Source organism: Falco cherrug, chromosome 4 (genome assembly GCF_023634085.1).
Source record: "Falco cherrug isolate bFalChe1 chromosome 4, bFalChe1.pri, whole genome shotgun sequence".
In the NCBI taxonomy this organism is placed as follows: domain Eukaryota; kingdom Metazoa; phylum Chordata; class Aves; order Falconiformes; family Falconidae; genus Falco; species Falco cherrug.
Window position 1 is genome coordinate 43,314,787 of NC_073700.1, and position 15,663 is coordinate 43,330,449.

Sequence of the window (15,663 nt, forward strand, 5' to 3'; positions counted from 1 at the left end):
GGTTCTTCTATACAGCGGCGCGCGGCTATCTTGTGGAAGAGGGAAAGTATGCCCAGGTGCCCATTATGGATTTTTTTCAGACTGCACTGCCATCTTGTTTGCTTGCAGTTTTTGCTTCTGACCTGAGACCTGCTAGTCTCAGGAGTCTGAGCTTTAGAATAGTGTGGGGCCATATGGACAGGAGTGTATTCCAAGTATATACCAAAAAAACCTGGAAGCTTTTAGGCCTCCCTCTTGTGCTCCTGCAGGTATGACAAAAAAAACCTGCTACAGAGCAGTGCTCACACAGGGTTTGGGGTTGGGCTGCCTGCGTTACATCTACCCTCCATTTCCATTTGCTTTACTGCACTGAAACAACAGTAACCTAGATAAGCACTTGCTCTTCTTCCTGGAGCAACACCTCCTGTGCTGTACTGGCAATAACTGGGAACGCCCGGGGCCATTTCCAGGGAGTGTATAAATGAAGAGGGGAAAAGCAAGTGAAAGACAGCCCGTGTGCTGGTACTACAGGTGATGATTATTCAGAGATAAAAATGCTAACAGCTGACAAAAGCTGTACAGCTGGTACTCACCATGGTGCCAGCCAGCCAGAGTGACAGTACAGAGGTCATACTGAAAGTCACAAGAGACGGAAACTCCTTTGTGATTAGACACTTCTATTATGTTGGTTTCTCTCATTGGATTAGTGGCATTCTTTTCAGGGGACTGATCCAGTACTTGGCAGTTTTCTTCCATAAAGGAGAAGTTATATATCTTGGATAGCTGTTTTAAAATGAAAATGAAATTTCAAATATGTCACAATGAAAGTTCAACGATGGGTGAGCTCAGCCTGGGTTTGCAGGTGGGATGGGGTCAACTTTGCTCAGAGTTAGGGAATAAGAATGGGGCTGAAAGAGCAGGAAAGCAAAAAGCCTCCCAGGTACACTGAGGCTATGGGCCCTGTTTGTTTTCCAGACCTCTCACTGCCATTCTCTTACACCATGTAAGAGGAAAACTGAAAAGTTCATCAAGCCTCTCTTGTTTTAAGTACCCAGACAGCAAAGGGGCAGCCCTTGAGTTAAAACGGTTTGTTTGGGGGAGATATTTCCTGATTTAAAAAGTTTCTTTCTAGCACTTACACCTGAGTGCATTAATGTTTTTAAGACTTTGTTGTTGTTGGCAGCGGTGGTGGTGGTCATTGGTTGAATATAATTTCTGGTCTAGAAAGGGAGAATGTTTGACTTTTCCCTCCTACCTTCAGTCTTGGGTAGATACTGATCACAGTCTGGTTCATCTCCACATACAGTGATCTTGAGCTACTAGTTTCCTCGTTTAGTATTACAGTGAAAGTATTGTGAACAAAATCCTTGGCAAGAAGTACGCTGCACTTTGATGCCAAATCGTAAATTTTTCCATCAAAACTCATAAGATGCTTGGTTCCCATTAACATAGCGTGATCTGGAGAACAGTATTTCAGATCAGTAAGTTTTCCACAGAGTAGCAAGTGCTGTGCTACTACTTGCATACTGCAACACAAACAGCTCCTGGCTGCATACTCTTAAAATAATTTCTCAAGCTGTTACTACATTTTAATTAATGTTGCTCTGCAACAAAAAGTTCCCCAGAAACAATCCAATAATCCATTTTTCATTATAGATCCACCTGAGTGTCCTAAAACTTAGAGAAACATGAATTAGGATTCAAAGCTCATCTTGATTTCTAGTCATCCTACTTGACAGTCATACCTGTAAGCTGCCCCCGGCCCCCACCCCCACCCCTCCACATTCCCATGCAGAGAACAGCATAAATATTAACTGGCTCAAAAAAACTACCCTGCCCAATCAGAGCATCAAAACAGAGTTGCAGTCCAGGAAACCCTGCCGATAGATCACTTACACTTTTTGGTCACTAGGATCTACTCTTGGTGTCTGCTTACTGGGAGGAAGCCATTAAAAATGGCTCTTTCTGGAAAAGCCATTATCTATAAGGGACAGCTGGGATGTAAATGCAGTCTTCTAGCATCTAGCCATGCTTTTTCAGGTAATACTGCCTTTGACGTTTTGGTAGGGCTGAGCTTTTTCTTCCTCGAGTCAACAGAAGCAACATCACCAGTTTCCATGTATGGACAAAGCCTCCAGGGCAAGACCCGGGGCCAACAGGTATGACTGGCACTGAACCGTAGTATCAATTCACAAGAGCATGCAGATAAGCACATAAATAGCACTTGCTGATGTTTAGTCTCAGAGCAGAAAGTGTAAAGATTTGCAAAATTTGCACGAACGTTAAAAAGAGTGTTTACTGCATTACAGCTTTACCCAAAGTGTAGATACTATACATACAATTACTGTTTTGCAAGACTATATATGAAGTTTATAGGACAATTATTAATTAGAACCATCTCTATGTAAACTACTGTCCCAAATACAATTTGTAAAATTTAGAACTAAGTGGAAATAGACCCAGTTACAAAATAAAGCAGCACTTTGAAAGGGCTTACGTTCAAAGGGACTCTCCATCATCCATCGCTTGAATTTATAATACTCTGCAACTATGTTGATAGTGTAGAGGTCCTGGAGAGGCCTCATTACCTTTTCTTCAATGAGATAATTAGTAATATTTGTCAGATCCAGGGAGCGGTCTGCTTTAGGAAGTACTGGCAGTTTTACAGTCACCGAACAGTTCCTGTAGAATACAAACAAAACAGCGTGTGCTCTTATCTGCTAAGCTGAAGAAATGCAGTTGCTTTATTATTAGAAACATGGAAGTGAAATATTCATAAGAACTGCAGTCTGGTTAGAATGGCAAAACAAAGATACACAATGGCTAAGCCCTGCAATACACCATGCCATCTAAGGCCAGCTACCATAGCCATTGCTATTCTGTTTGCTGCTGAGTGGCTTCTTTTGAAATGCAGCCTGTCCTGGTAGCCAACAAAAATGAGCATTACGCTGTGATGCTATGTGCCCAATGTGAATGGTCGGGTGGTTGTCCACAGCCCTCAGCATGCAAGTGATGTGAAGACTAACTATGCACACAACCGCTCAGAACGCTCCCCGGCAGCAGGGATCCTGCAAAACCCACCAGTTACCTGGCTGAAAAACTGTAAAGGTTGAGTAAGGGCTTCCGGATCTTGCTCACAGCTCTAGCAAACATGGCCTCTGCCCACCTGAGCATCTGCTGTGTAGTCTGTTGGAGAGCCAGAAAAGGAGATTACAAAACTGACTTCAGTATGGCTTCAGGGCACGCACAGTGCTTGATAATGAGTTTTAAATCAATAGTCGGTGAAATCGCACTTTGGTTTCTCTTGCATTTGTCACTTGCCTGACAGCATCTGGTCATTTAGAGGTTAGTATCCAGAGGAGAGACACTAGTCACTGCAGCAACAAATAATGGACAGGAATACATCCTTCCTAAAATAACATTACTTATATTATACCAATACTTCACTGAGCTAATGCGCTTCAGTAGCTTGCAAAGCTTTGTTATCTCTGTTAATATAAATTGGTGTCATGATATATGCTTTATGCTCTTCATTTCAACTAGAAGAGTCCAAATGTATTTATACATTATTTGTTGGAATTACAAACCCTTCTGTCTATGGAAGAAAAGCAAAAGCTACATGAACAATAGATTATGTTGCTGTGATTTCCTAGTAAAACCACCGAGCCTCTAGCTGGAGAACTACTGCTTTCCAAGCAGGACAAATATTTTGAGAACCATGAATTAGCTGTGTAGAAGCTTGTTATGTGGAAATATAACCACGCTATTTCCACGAACAACGATAGAAACTATTTTTGTGTATATGTAGTTCAAGCTGAGACTTAAATTTGTAGGTCTTTCAGACCGTTAAAAATGGTGAATTGAGTTATACCAACCATATCCAAGCCTGCTTTCACAACCTTTAATGCCACCTGGATTGGTTCCAGTAGCCACGCATCTTTTACAATCTTGGGTATAAAAGCCTGGATTTTCTTCATGTACTCTTCTGTCTTCTCTTGCCAAACTTCATCCAGTGGCTTCAAGGTGACATCATAGTAGGCATCCTTCAAAGTTGATAATGGCTCTGAAGCAAACACATCACATGAAACAAACCTTAGTATGTTACGAAGTGGCTCTCTTTCTCTCCCCACAGCTTCCAGCCTGCACCTGAAGGAAGGACACAGCAAACAGGGAAAGGCAGCTTTGTTTTCATGGCAGTTGGGCACATTTCACAGCTGTGTGGGGGCAGCGTTGACAAATGGAAAGAGGCGTTTGGCTATAACCCTGATCCACTCATAACCCTTATAAATACACTGCTGCTTTCCAAAAGAATGTAAGGAATGCTTCACAGTATGCCACCATCAAAGCTGTACAGCTCCATGAGTAACAGGAGAGTTTGGTCACAACTAATCTCAAACACAGTATATCAACTAAATCCCACTTTTGAGTGGGAAGAGTTGAGAGGTAAGTGGCCCAAAGTGAGGTTTTAATCTTGCCAGAATTGAAGGTTCTCTCAGCTAATTACAGCTGACCGCATTTCTCAATGGTTTCAATATGGGCCACAGTCCAGCTGAACAGTGAATTAGTGGCTACTGGAAAAAACAGATCAAGTGAAATCCAGTTAGTATAGGCATTCAAAACTCAAGGATGGATATGAACTGCCCTTTGCGGGGAAATGCTTGCCAGGGAACTGTTAGCAGAAATGCTTCTGCTTAGGGAATAGGGCTGTGTTCTCATCCGATTGAACCAACTCCTGTGTCCCAGAGAGCACCTCTTCAATGATTTCATTAGAAAGGTGGTTACACTGAGGCTACTCAGACACTGTATCAAGGCTCCCACTGTGTAAACTAAGAGCCAAGGTCATCACTTAATTGCTAGATCAAAATAGAAATTTTGTGTGGTTCAGCATCTTTTTATTGAAGTTTGTTTTGCCCTGCACTGACATTGTCTTTATTCTCCTTGCTTTGCATGGTTTTGCTTACTTTGCAATTCATTCTGCATTTGCTGGACAATGTCTTGGATTTTATCCAGGTAAAGCGGGATCTTGCTTCTCAGTATCTGCCTGATTCCACTTTGCTTCCACGTCTGGGCAGCAGCTCTACCCATGCTGTGGAGGAATCCCGCTAACTTCTGCAAGGCTATCGAAGGCCAGCTGGCTGCTTCAGACAGAAAATCAACTTGCTGCACCTACAGTCATTCAAAAAAAAAAAATAAAATTAACATACAGAGTGATCACAAGCAAAGCTCTGACTCCATTCCAAGGAAATTCTGAACTCCTCCGTGTTGGTGCAGATACAGGCCCTTCCTTTACTACGTGTTGCAGTTTAACCCCAGCTGGTGGCTAAGCCCTACGCAGCGCTCGCCCGGTCCCCCTAGTGGGAGGGGGGAGAGGACTCGTGGGCTGAGGTAAAGGCAGTTTAATAGGCAGAGCAAAAGCTGTGCATGCAAGCAAAGCAAAGCAAGGAATTCATTCACCACTTCCCATCCGCTGGCAGGTGTTCAGCCAGCTCCAGGAAATCGGGGCTCCATCGCATGTGACAGTTACTTGGAGACAAATGCCATCACTCCAAATGTCCCCCCTTTCCCTTCTCCTTCCCCCAGCTTTATATGCTGGGCACGACATCGTATGGTATGGGATATCCCTTTGGTCAGCTGGGGTCAGCTGTCCCGGCTGTGTCCCCTCCCGGCTTCTTGTGCCCCCCCACAGCCTCCTCGCTGGTGGGGTGAGGTGAGGAGCAGAAAAGTCCCTGTGCTCAGCAGGTACAAAACCATCTCTGCATTATCAACACTGTTTCCAGCACAAGACCAAAACACAGCCCCATACCAGCTACTATGAAGAAAATTAACTACCCCAGCCAAAACCAGCGCACCATGAAACGTGCTTTTTTGTCTATGTATGAAGGGCAGGTTAGCACAGGCTTAAGCATTTAAATATTTGAGCAAAACAAAACAACTGCATGCAGTATAATGATTTTGAATTAACACTGCATGGATATTCCATGGTGCTTTCATAGATCATGTACAGATACTTACTGATCTCCTGAATCTCCACATATATCCATCAAACTTCTTCATCTTCTCCATCAGTTTGGATTTCAGAAGGCTCCCAATTTCATTAAGTTTGTACTGTGAGAAGTTGAATAAAAACCTTGAGTTGATGATTTAGAATTGCTTGTGCTGGGTCCAAACCACTCCAAGTTTGTACTAGTCTAAATGCCAGCAAAGATCCACAGTGGCCTCCCATTTCTCAGGTGAAATGACGTCTGCATCATTCAATGGTTAGAAATGGGAACAGAAGAATCTAAGGATGAAAAACCAAAAACCCTCCTCCAAGCAGAAAGTATGCAAAACCCTATTTGAAGTAAAAGCACATTCAGGAATACCAGTCTTAGTTTTATAACCGATATGCTGAGCAGCCCTGGCACATTACTGCTGCTCTCTATTTACTTACCTTCTTCAGAGGATACACCCTTTTAGAAGAGGGTCCCATATTTTCTATGCTTTCTAGGTATGGCTGAACTTTGTAATTCTCACCATGCTATCTTTTCACACCAAAGTGAAAAATAATGTTATTATGAGTTTTAAAAATTGCACAATTCCCCTTTTCACCTGATTCACCTGTGGTTTCACCAGAGCTCACACCTGAAGCCTACCTGGAAGATGCTCCATCAAACTGGCAAGTTGTTTAAACAACATTCTGGAAAAATCACACAGCAATTAACTGCCGCTGAAGGGACTCACCTCAGCCTTAAGAACTGGATCCCCGCATCCATGAGCCAGAAAACTCAAGCTTCCATTAACAGCTGCTAGAGTAATTTGTCCCATGTTTTCCTGCCTTTCACCGTTGATGTTGAGATAGGTATTAATAGTAGCCATCTGTTGCCCGTAAGTACAAGCACTGACTTCCATTCCTTCTTCCAAATCCCCTTAGAGAACAAACCGAGAGAACTCATTTACAGGAACACTGACAGACATTGTTTCAAAGCCAGCTTTTTAATTACTTAGGTGATCAATCAGTGTCTGAGTGTGTTAGGTGTTTGGGGGGAAAAAAACAAGAAGAGATAACCAGCAGAAAATCAGATCAGTGTTAGTGTTTGCTGCTTCTCTTCTGAGCGGCTTGTGAATGATTTATCGATACAGACTTGCTACTGCAAAGCAAGCGCTGGATTACTATAAATCTGTTTTCTACTTGAGTCTTGCACTGTCCTTTGTTGCTGATGCTTCAAAACTGCTTAGGCCATAAGTGAGTCAGTCACTTATCCGCCTACTGCACACACACAATTTTTCTGCCCAAGTACTGATGAGCAGAGGCTGAAGTGGTTGTTAAGTGCACGTAGAATCTGGGTTGAGAGCTGAGCTGAATCATTTCTACAAACTTCTGACTTCAGTAATTCACAAACTAATGGTCTTAATCTCAAATACATCACAGCACTTAAACGTGAGGCCATGAACCTGAGAGAAGTTCCACTGCAGAACTGTGGAATGGCAAATCCATAACTGAAACTAGGACTGGGATTGTCAGCAACATGAGTTTGAGACAACTGTCATACCACCAAATCTACCTGGTTCGCACACAAATCTAATGAGGTTGAAAGGTGGGTGAGTAACAATAGTAAGCACTTGCAGCAGGTCTCATTCCATCTGAGTTTAGTTCCCTAAATCTAGGTACAGTCTAAGCCAACAGCCCTGTTCCCTCTCTGTTGTCAGTCAGAATTGACTGCTGCTGAGAACCACCTGCAGAGGATGATTTCACACCTGTTTCTGTGTGGGGTAGAGTCATCCTCTGGAGTAGCCTTTCTCTTTCCCTTCATTTAAATTGGAATGTAATGTTTATCTTAAATGAGGCACACAACTTTAAGATGGCTAAACCAAGATGAAATTAATCCTATCTTTGATCACCATCTATTATAATCCTTCCCTGGCCAGTAATCACACAAATGTCTCTAACGCTGACCTTTGTATAGCAAGTTTTAAGCATCAGCTTTTCGTTATCTGAAAGATCATAGCTTGGATCGCCATGAAACTGAGCTAGCTTGGCACTAGAGAGACACAGCCTTTCTTCCTGCCTCTTCGTGCCAGTGACAGCTGTGAATCATAGAATTAGAGTATCTCAGGTTGGAAGGGACCCGTAAGGATCATCAAGTCCAAAACTCCCTGCTCCTTGCAGGACTACCCTAAAACTAAATTACATGACTAAGAACATCATCCGTGAAGGTACGTACCTTTCAAATACCCCATGTAGTACTGAAAACACTCCTTTCCTTTGGAAGCAGCTACTTTAACTTTCTCTTTCTGATCAATAATCCCCTCCACCAGGATCTGGCTCTGAACGGATGAGGAAGAAGCAGTTCCTGTCAGGTCTAGCTGAATATCTTCAAAGGCTCTTAACTGCAGCCATAAAGGAAGAAGATTTATTCAGAGCCACCACATAGAATTAAAGAATGTTCAGAGATGATACTCAAATACCAGCATTTCCCACAGAAGGGTGAGTGGTGAGGGAAATGTTTTCCAATGCCTGTGCACTACACAGGAGTTACACTTTTGAGAGGCACAAGCATCAGGATGATTGGCTCAAGAGCTGAAGGGCTGGATAGCACAAGGCTCCTGGACAGAATGTTAATGGTAGGAAGAAAGAGGCATACTCTCACACTCAGTTCCCTGTGAGGCTCTCATCTGTGCCACTTATTCCAAAAAAAAAGAAGAGAGAAAGGCCAAATAGAGCAGCTGATAATTCATCTCCCTTCTTTCTAAAGAAAGAGGGAAAAATAATTTAGTATTTTCTTTTAGCCTGTTACTCATTAAATCATGATAATTTTGTTAAGGGGTGGCCTATTGTCTCAGTTAATTATGACTGATAACCCATATTCCTTCTCATGAAGGGTTTGGATGGTGCCAACCACACTAATTTACTGCCTCCACTATTGCCACCATCAGCTTTTCCACCTTATTAATTCCACAGAAAATTAAGAGTAAATACAAAATCGAGGGGGAGAGAAAAAGGAAGAAATTTGCATCAGAATGAGCATCATATTAGCTGTTCTGTGTCTTTCTTAAGGCCAGTTCTATTTCCTGGCAAATTACTTTTTTTTGTGTCTCTCTTCTTTTTTTTCTTTTTTGTTATGGTGCAAAACCCCATGTTTCACCAAACAGACCAGTCATGCTGAAGAAGGCGAGCTATAACACACACGGCCTCTTAAAGCTTTTATACACTCTAGCTGATAAACACTATATTTTTCACTGAGCCCTGCAGATAACTAATGTTGGTGCATTCCTTTCTCTCCTGATCATACTGCATGTACATTGCGTAACTGCTCCTTTAAAAATACATTTTAAAAAAACGGGAGTATTTTTTATGTTGCCTGCTGTTTTAAAAGTCACTGGCTGCACCTGATCAGTTTGGACGGTAGATGGCATTAGCCCTTTGAAAACCAAAACCCAGACCCCAGTGCCACTATAAGTAAAAACTCACTGCAACTTCGAAAGAATAGTTCTTCCCATCGGCTGTACTCCGATTTTTTAAGGATACTCCAATCAACGCCTCATCTCTCCCATGATCAGCAAAGTGGAATCTGCCCTCTGACTGCAAAATGATGTCATCTTTGTTGAGCTGGTGTTTTCCAGAGAAAACTACCTAAGTATGAACAAAAAAGTTTTTAAAGGTTAACTGTTCCAAAGAAATGGGCTCTGCACAGGGTAGCAAAGAGGCTGTACAATGTTAGCATTCCCAAGTTACACAATGAAGTGATGAACAAAACTATAATTCCAGAAACCAGCACATCCTGCACATCCTCCTTCTCACAGCACCGTCTTGCTTTATTACGTCTTCAGTTTCTGTGGTGTAACAAAAGCATGTTTAGTGTTTACAGCCTAAGACAAGACAAACAGCTGGAATGTAACTATATTTAATTACAAGTCCTTTTTTTTGGTCTTATTAGCTGCTTCTCAGCTACTCTAGCTTGGCATTTCAATGCATGCCTTTGAAGAAAACAATCCAAAAGAATTCAGGAGGCACCTGGTTTTGAAGTGACATGTATATGCATTTTTTTGCATTATTAACAGGCTCTAACACACCTTAGTTTTCAAAAGGTTTTTACGGGCATCAAAATTTGGTTGCGGTTTCCCATTGCTTACAGTGCGTGACCTGCTCTGACAGTAAACAAGGAAACCAACTGAGATGCATCTTAGCCACTGGGAACTGGAAAGAGACCACATTTATTGCAAGTTCAAAGGTTTGTGTTTGTTGTGAGTATCTATAGGCAACTCTGGGCCCAATGTGCATCTAATGAAGATCATAGATTGGTCTTCGGTTTGTATGTGTAATATAAAAACAAGTGACAACTATAAGGTTACACTGAGGTTCAAAAATCTATCACTACCAGCAGAGCAGCTGTAAAAAACAGTAAGCTTTAACTTACAGGGCAAGAAAAGCACTTTTATTCCTCTCTAGTTTCCTTTTTGATTACTCATGAGCCTGTTTTCATATCCAGAAACATGCAATTAAAAGATCTTTGAGAGAGGAACAGGAAAGAAAGAACATGGAGAAAGTGACAATGTTTAGAACCGCAACACAACCTATAGATTATAGTCCATAGGCAAACACAACCTTTCTGCCTCAGCCCATCAAAAGACACTGTTTATTCACGGTTCATTTAGTTATAGAAGTCAATTCTGGTGAAAAGCTGCGGCTGAGGAAAACTGTGTCTCCAAACCAGTAATTACATTTAGAGTGAAGTAGGGTCAATAGGTTTATGTGAGACTTACATTTGGAAGGTCACAGAACTCAAAGCTCATATCATAGTCCAGGCAAGATGAGTAGTTTGTTTCTATTTTACCTAGAATCTTCTGTTTGGTGCATGAGGTCAGGAAAATATTTTCCAGAATAGCTTCTAACTGAAATTTATCAGGATACAAGAACTGATTTCTCTGCAATGAACCAAGAAAACAAAGTTAAAACATGACAACAGATTCTTAGACACTTCTCTGTGCCCACTCATCCCAGCTCTCAACTGCATCCTGTCCCCATGCTGGCTTTTTTTTATAGTAGTAGCTTCAGGGGTTTAACATAACATTTCCACTAAAATGTAACAACGACAAAAAAAAAAAAAAAAAGTAACAAACTTGACAATGTTTTGGCTTATCAGCACAGTTACCGGTCCCCATCCTACAGAATTAATTAAAGAGTATTGCATATTTAGGGCACAAGTGAGGCCTCTAGTTCATAAGAACTTGTTTTTTCTTAATTATGCTACATTTAGATTTCTTCCTACGCAGAGTAATATGTAAAAGGTAAAATAAAATAATGGTATTTAACAGAAGAAGGTACTCTACAGAAGTAGATTTCTGAAAATCCACTCAAAATTAGGTACAAAAAGTAAATATCTCCATTAAATATCCCTGTTAAGAACAGTTTCCATTAAAATGGTGGGTTAATGGATACAACTGCCTTCTCTTACCTCATAAGTTAAATTGTGTTTGAATTTTTTGTCATCCCAGTTCAGATCTAGATATTCATTAAACAATGCTGATCTTTGCTCTAGAGACCCACATGCATGCAGGTTTCCCATACTTAATACTCTCCGAAGCTGGAAGAAGGGAAAAAAATAATTAAGACATACATATTAGTAATTTTCTAAACAATGTGTTCAATATATACTTGAGGAGTCAGCTTTCTGGGCAAAAATACACCCCTGTGAGAAGCCCTGAATGGTCTATGTCCATAAAAGACCGCTTCAGTCTCTACCAAGAAACCTAAGGAGTTGACAATTCTGTCCGGAGGGAAAGCTGCATCCCAAATGCAAACGTATCTGGCTACATGAAACAGAACCCTTCAGAGGCTTTATTCTTCTTCCTCTGAGACCTGAAAAGGTTGACTACAAGTAAAAGCTTTTCCTATGGTGAGTGCAGAAAAAATTGGTTCTGTGAGACCTGAAACCAGAAATCTAGCTACACCCATCCCTCCTTAGACTCAAAGACTCATACCTGACCTGAAGAGAGTGTCATACAGCCACCCCAGGCAGTGATGTTCACCTTTGATTTATCCTCCAGGGTCAGTTGGATATCAGCAGGCTGCCCACCATTCCCTGTGAGCTGCAGCTGAAACCAGAGAAGGATTTGTCCAGTGAAGTAAGGTTAGAACGAGCAGAAGAGTCTGCAGGGTGATCTAGAAGAATGATCTCCACCCAGCAGAGAAAAAAAGAAGCACACACAATTAAAACTGCGACAGAACAATTAGAACTTCATTGAGCTCCACGTGGCCTGGAAGCTCAGGGCCTTACACTAACATACAGGGGAAAATGCACTTCTACAACAGAGGCAGCAGACGGCTTTCTGTTAGCTTCTCTGGAATCTCCACTGGGTCTATCATGCAGAGCAATTAATGACACCAGTGGACCAATGACACTGCCAGAGAATTTATTCCTCTGAATATGACACTTGAGACATATTGACTATTTTGCGAAAACACCCAGAGAGCGCTCTGTGGCACCACTATGAGTACCAAGAACTCCAGGCGAACAAACGGAATACCACACAGTTTGCACAGCTTATTATTGAGCAGAAGGTCTTCAGCCTCAGCCACCAGAGTGTCCTTGCCATGCAGTACATTTTCAGACAGAAAATACTCTGTAGTCTTTGATCTTGAAGGACAATTTGTGGAGTTCTCCCTCTTTTTTCCCCCCCTCATATACTTTCTAGTTTCACACATTTTCACACTTGTGTTGCAATTGCATATACAGAGAGTTTATTTATTAGTTCGTGGACAAAATTTGCCTCATTTTCCTTGCTAGGCTGGCTCTTGCACGCTTCTGGCTTCTTAGCATCCAAAATGCATCAGCGCTAAAATTGCAAGACAGATACTGTCAGCTAGCAACAGTTATGCTTTAGCAAAGGAAACTATGCTGGTGGTTTGAGCACAAGGAGAGAACAGCACTTGGTGCTCTTTACAGTTTTCCGGACTATACCTGGTTCTGCAATGCTTTGAGATGAAATATAGTATTACAGCTTTGTATTTTGCAGCCTTTTCTCATGATCTCACCTGCTGGTTGTACTTTCTGCCTCTTCTTTCTGACAGGGAATGGACCTCCAGTTGTTTCAGAGTGTAATTAAATGGGTGGGCAACACTGGCTCTGTAGTTCGTACGGTTTCTTCCAAACTTCAGAGAAGATGACACTGATATCTGATCCGTATCAACAAGATGTAAAAGGAACTTGTGAAATAAAACAGCTCTCAACATACTGACCTCAAACATACACCAAATAAGATTTCCCTGTACCTTCTCCCCAGATTAATTGTGTGTGTGGGAATTTACATGGTGGCATTTAAATAGCTGTGGTAATTTAAACAATAGTACAAAAATACATTCTATATAACTTCTAAAGTATATTTTGGAATTTTAGCACTTTTAAAAGAAATTCTAATTCTTTTGGGAGGCACATTTATGTTTCTGTATGGTAACATCTTCTAAATATTGTCTTTTATCTTTCCTTTATTCAGAAAATAACGTAATACTCAGCCAAGGTGCTGCATTTCAGACACATATAAAGACAGCATAGTTGCAAGTCATTTTAACCACATTTGTAAATCAACTTAACCAAAGTTCTCCTAGTTCTGGGGTTTTTTTACTATTTATATTTTTTAAAAATAATGCTGACTTACTTTAAGAAAATAAAAAACTGTGCCAAAGTTGTCATTCTCACTAATAAAGAGGAGAACCAAAGAATGAAATGCAAAGAGCTTCAATTAAATCAGTAATGCTGAAAATGCTAAGCACAGGTGTGTGTCACACTTCTCTGAGGGTAAACACAGCATATCTCCATGCAACTGGTAGGTTCTTCGTTCTTTGCAACCTCACACTAATGCTCAGATTTACTCATTTGGCTTAGATTTTACATTTCTCCCTAAGCTGCTTTAAACATGACATTTGTGCCGTTCTTTCCATCTATGCTCAAAAGCTGTCCTAGAGACTTGGAGAGTGCTGGGAATGGCCTTTGTCCAGGGCCTTGAACCACAGGCATTGCATTGCCTTTGGTTATGCAGCAAGCTGTTGGGTTACTGCAAACAAAAAAAATGGCATGGCCTGAAAATGCTTCCAACAAGAATATCTGCTGCTCATCTTTCATAGTCATAGCCCTTTGTACATCCAAGAAGGAGGATAGTTTGCCTCCTACTTGAATTCCCTGGCTTGCTAAATGCGTTTTGTTTTTTTTTTTAAGCAAACAAATAAACAAAACAAAACAAAACACAGCCCCAGAAAACTCCCACTTGATATGCTTGTAATTCTCCTGAAATTTGTTTGCTCTGGGCTGCTGTACCTGGTCCTTCTCGTTCCAAATGACACTAAGATCATCCCGGTGACTGCGTGCTGAATGTTTCACATATAAGTTGACCCTGGCATGCCATGGGAAAGGGATGGACAGAGGATGGAAAAGTTCCACTACAAGGGAAAAAAGCAAGTAAATCTTCCACACCACAAATCATGACTGTTCATTTTCTGATAAAGGAAAAGGCACAGGACACACTCTCCCACAGGCAGAAGAGCAACAGTTGTTTCCCAGGGAAGACAAGGCCTTTGCTCATACACACACGTGCACCTGCCCAACAGCCACAATGACTGCAGCGTGCCCATCTCTGCCGAATGATGTAAGGGAAAACAGGATTCCTCTAGTTACCAGCAAAACAGTAATTACCTGCAATAATCAAAAGATTGATACCTACACCCAAAGCAACTTCCAGCAAGAGCAGCCAGGAAAGTAATCTTTATTACTGATAACCTTACACTGTAAGAGGCACAGCGTACAACTCTCAAACAAGTTATTTTCTCTCTTTTCAGGTAACATAGCCCCAACGTAACCGTTCCGCACCTCAAGGTAGCGGCCAGTGTGACCAGTGCTCCCTACAGCACCCAGTGCAGGAGAGTAGCAGCATTTACAGCTTCTGAAACAAGCCTCAGAAATGGGTGACAATAAAATAACAAAAAATAAAATTATACCCAGGAGGGACGAAAATGTACAAAAGAAGAAGAAAACTTAAAAATAAACAAAACCAAACTTAAAGTGAAATGTGTTTACTCTACAAAATCAAAGGGATACTTGGGCAACATTCACAACAAATGTTACCTCCTGTGCAGTGACTGAAGGACAAACCTGAGACGTGGCCACCTGAAAACCCTTCTCTCAGCCGCCAGAGATTTGCATTTAGGCACCCCCTCCACAGCAAGTGACCACTCGTTACTGCGTATTTGAGGCCATATCCTCCTCAAGCTACACGTGCAGTTGCCGAGCTGGGACCATTTCTGGCTAGCAAGTCCAGGTGTACACCTGACACATGTGACAACTCACAGTGTAGTAAGACTACAGATCCTATAAAGCCCCTCCTCAGCAGCCTGACTTCTCCTGGAAGGAAATATATGTGTTTCCTTTCCAGTACTTTCCAACTGGATCCTTAAGTCATAAAATTACAGAACCAAGACCCCAACCTACACTGCAGAGTATACTACTGCTCATACCACATCTATTCTCCCCCCCCCTCCCACAAAAGTTGTTAGCGTTTGTGAAAAAAGGAAACATTTCTGGCAGAGAACTATGGAACTGTTTTATTCAAAACAGAACCATCAGGAAGAAGAGAGGGAGAGCCCTAAACATTGGCATTTCTCACTTGAATCTGCTCTGAATGAAACCAAATGCAGACGTGAACCCCAGCCTGCCACCG

At 41.7% G+C, this 15,663-nt stretch overlaps 1 protein-coding gene across 6 annotated transcripts in view; it reads right to left on the reverse strand.

Moving 5' to 3' along the window:
- Positions 1-15,663, reverse strand: part of LOC106631497 (uncharacterized) — a 98,376-nt gene that overhangs the window by 7,116 nt on the left and 75,597 nt on the right. For 3 of the 6 annotated variants that reach the window (XM_055706609.1, XM_027812863.2, XM_027812867.2), the window contains 15 exons: positions 14,268-14,389; positions 12,992-13,132; positions 11,938-12,051; positions 11,412-11,540; positions 10,720-10,881; positions 9,428-9,589; positions 8,181-8,346; positions 6,700-6,884; positions 5,992-6,084; positions 4,941-5,145; positions 3,855-4,042; positions 3,068-3,165; positions 2,477-2,661; positions 1,235-1,437; positions 573-762 (listed from right to left, as the gene is read on the reverse strand). In XM_055706609.1, coding sequence (XP_055562584.1) covers positions 573-762; positions 1,235-1,437; positions 2,477-2,661; positions 3,068-3,165; positions 3,855-4,042; positions 4,941-5,145; positions 5,992-6,084; positions 6,700-6,884; positions 8,181-8,346; positions 9,428-9,589; positions 10,720-10,881; positions 11,412-11,540; positions 11,938-12,051; positions 12,992-13,132; positions 14,268-14,389 — 2,343 coding nt within the window. Of the gene's footprint in view, positions 1-572; positions 763-1,234; positions 1,438-2,476; positions 2,662-3,067; positions 3,166-3,854; positions 4,126-4,940; positions 5,146-5,991; positions 6,085-6,699; positions 6,885-8,180; positions 8,347-9,427; positions 9,590-10,719; positions 10,882-11,411; positions 11,541-11,937; positions 12,052-12,991; positions 13,133-14,267; positions 14,390-15,663 lie in introns of those variants that run through there. The other 3 variants (XM_027812865.2, XM_027812866.2, XR_003562270.2) reach the window with 3 other exon arrangements.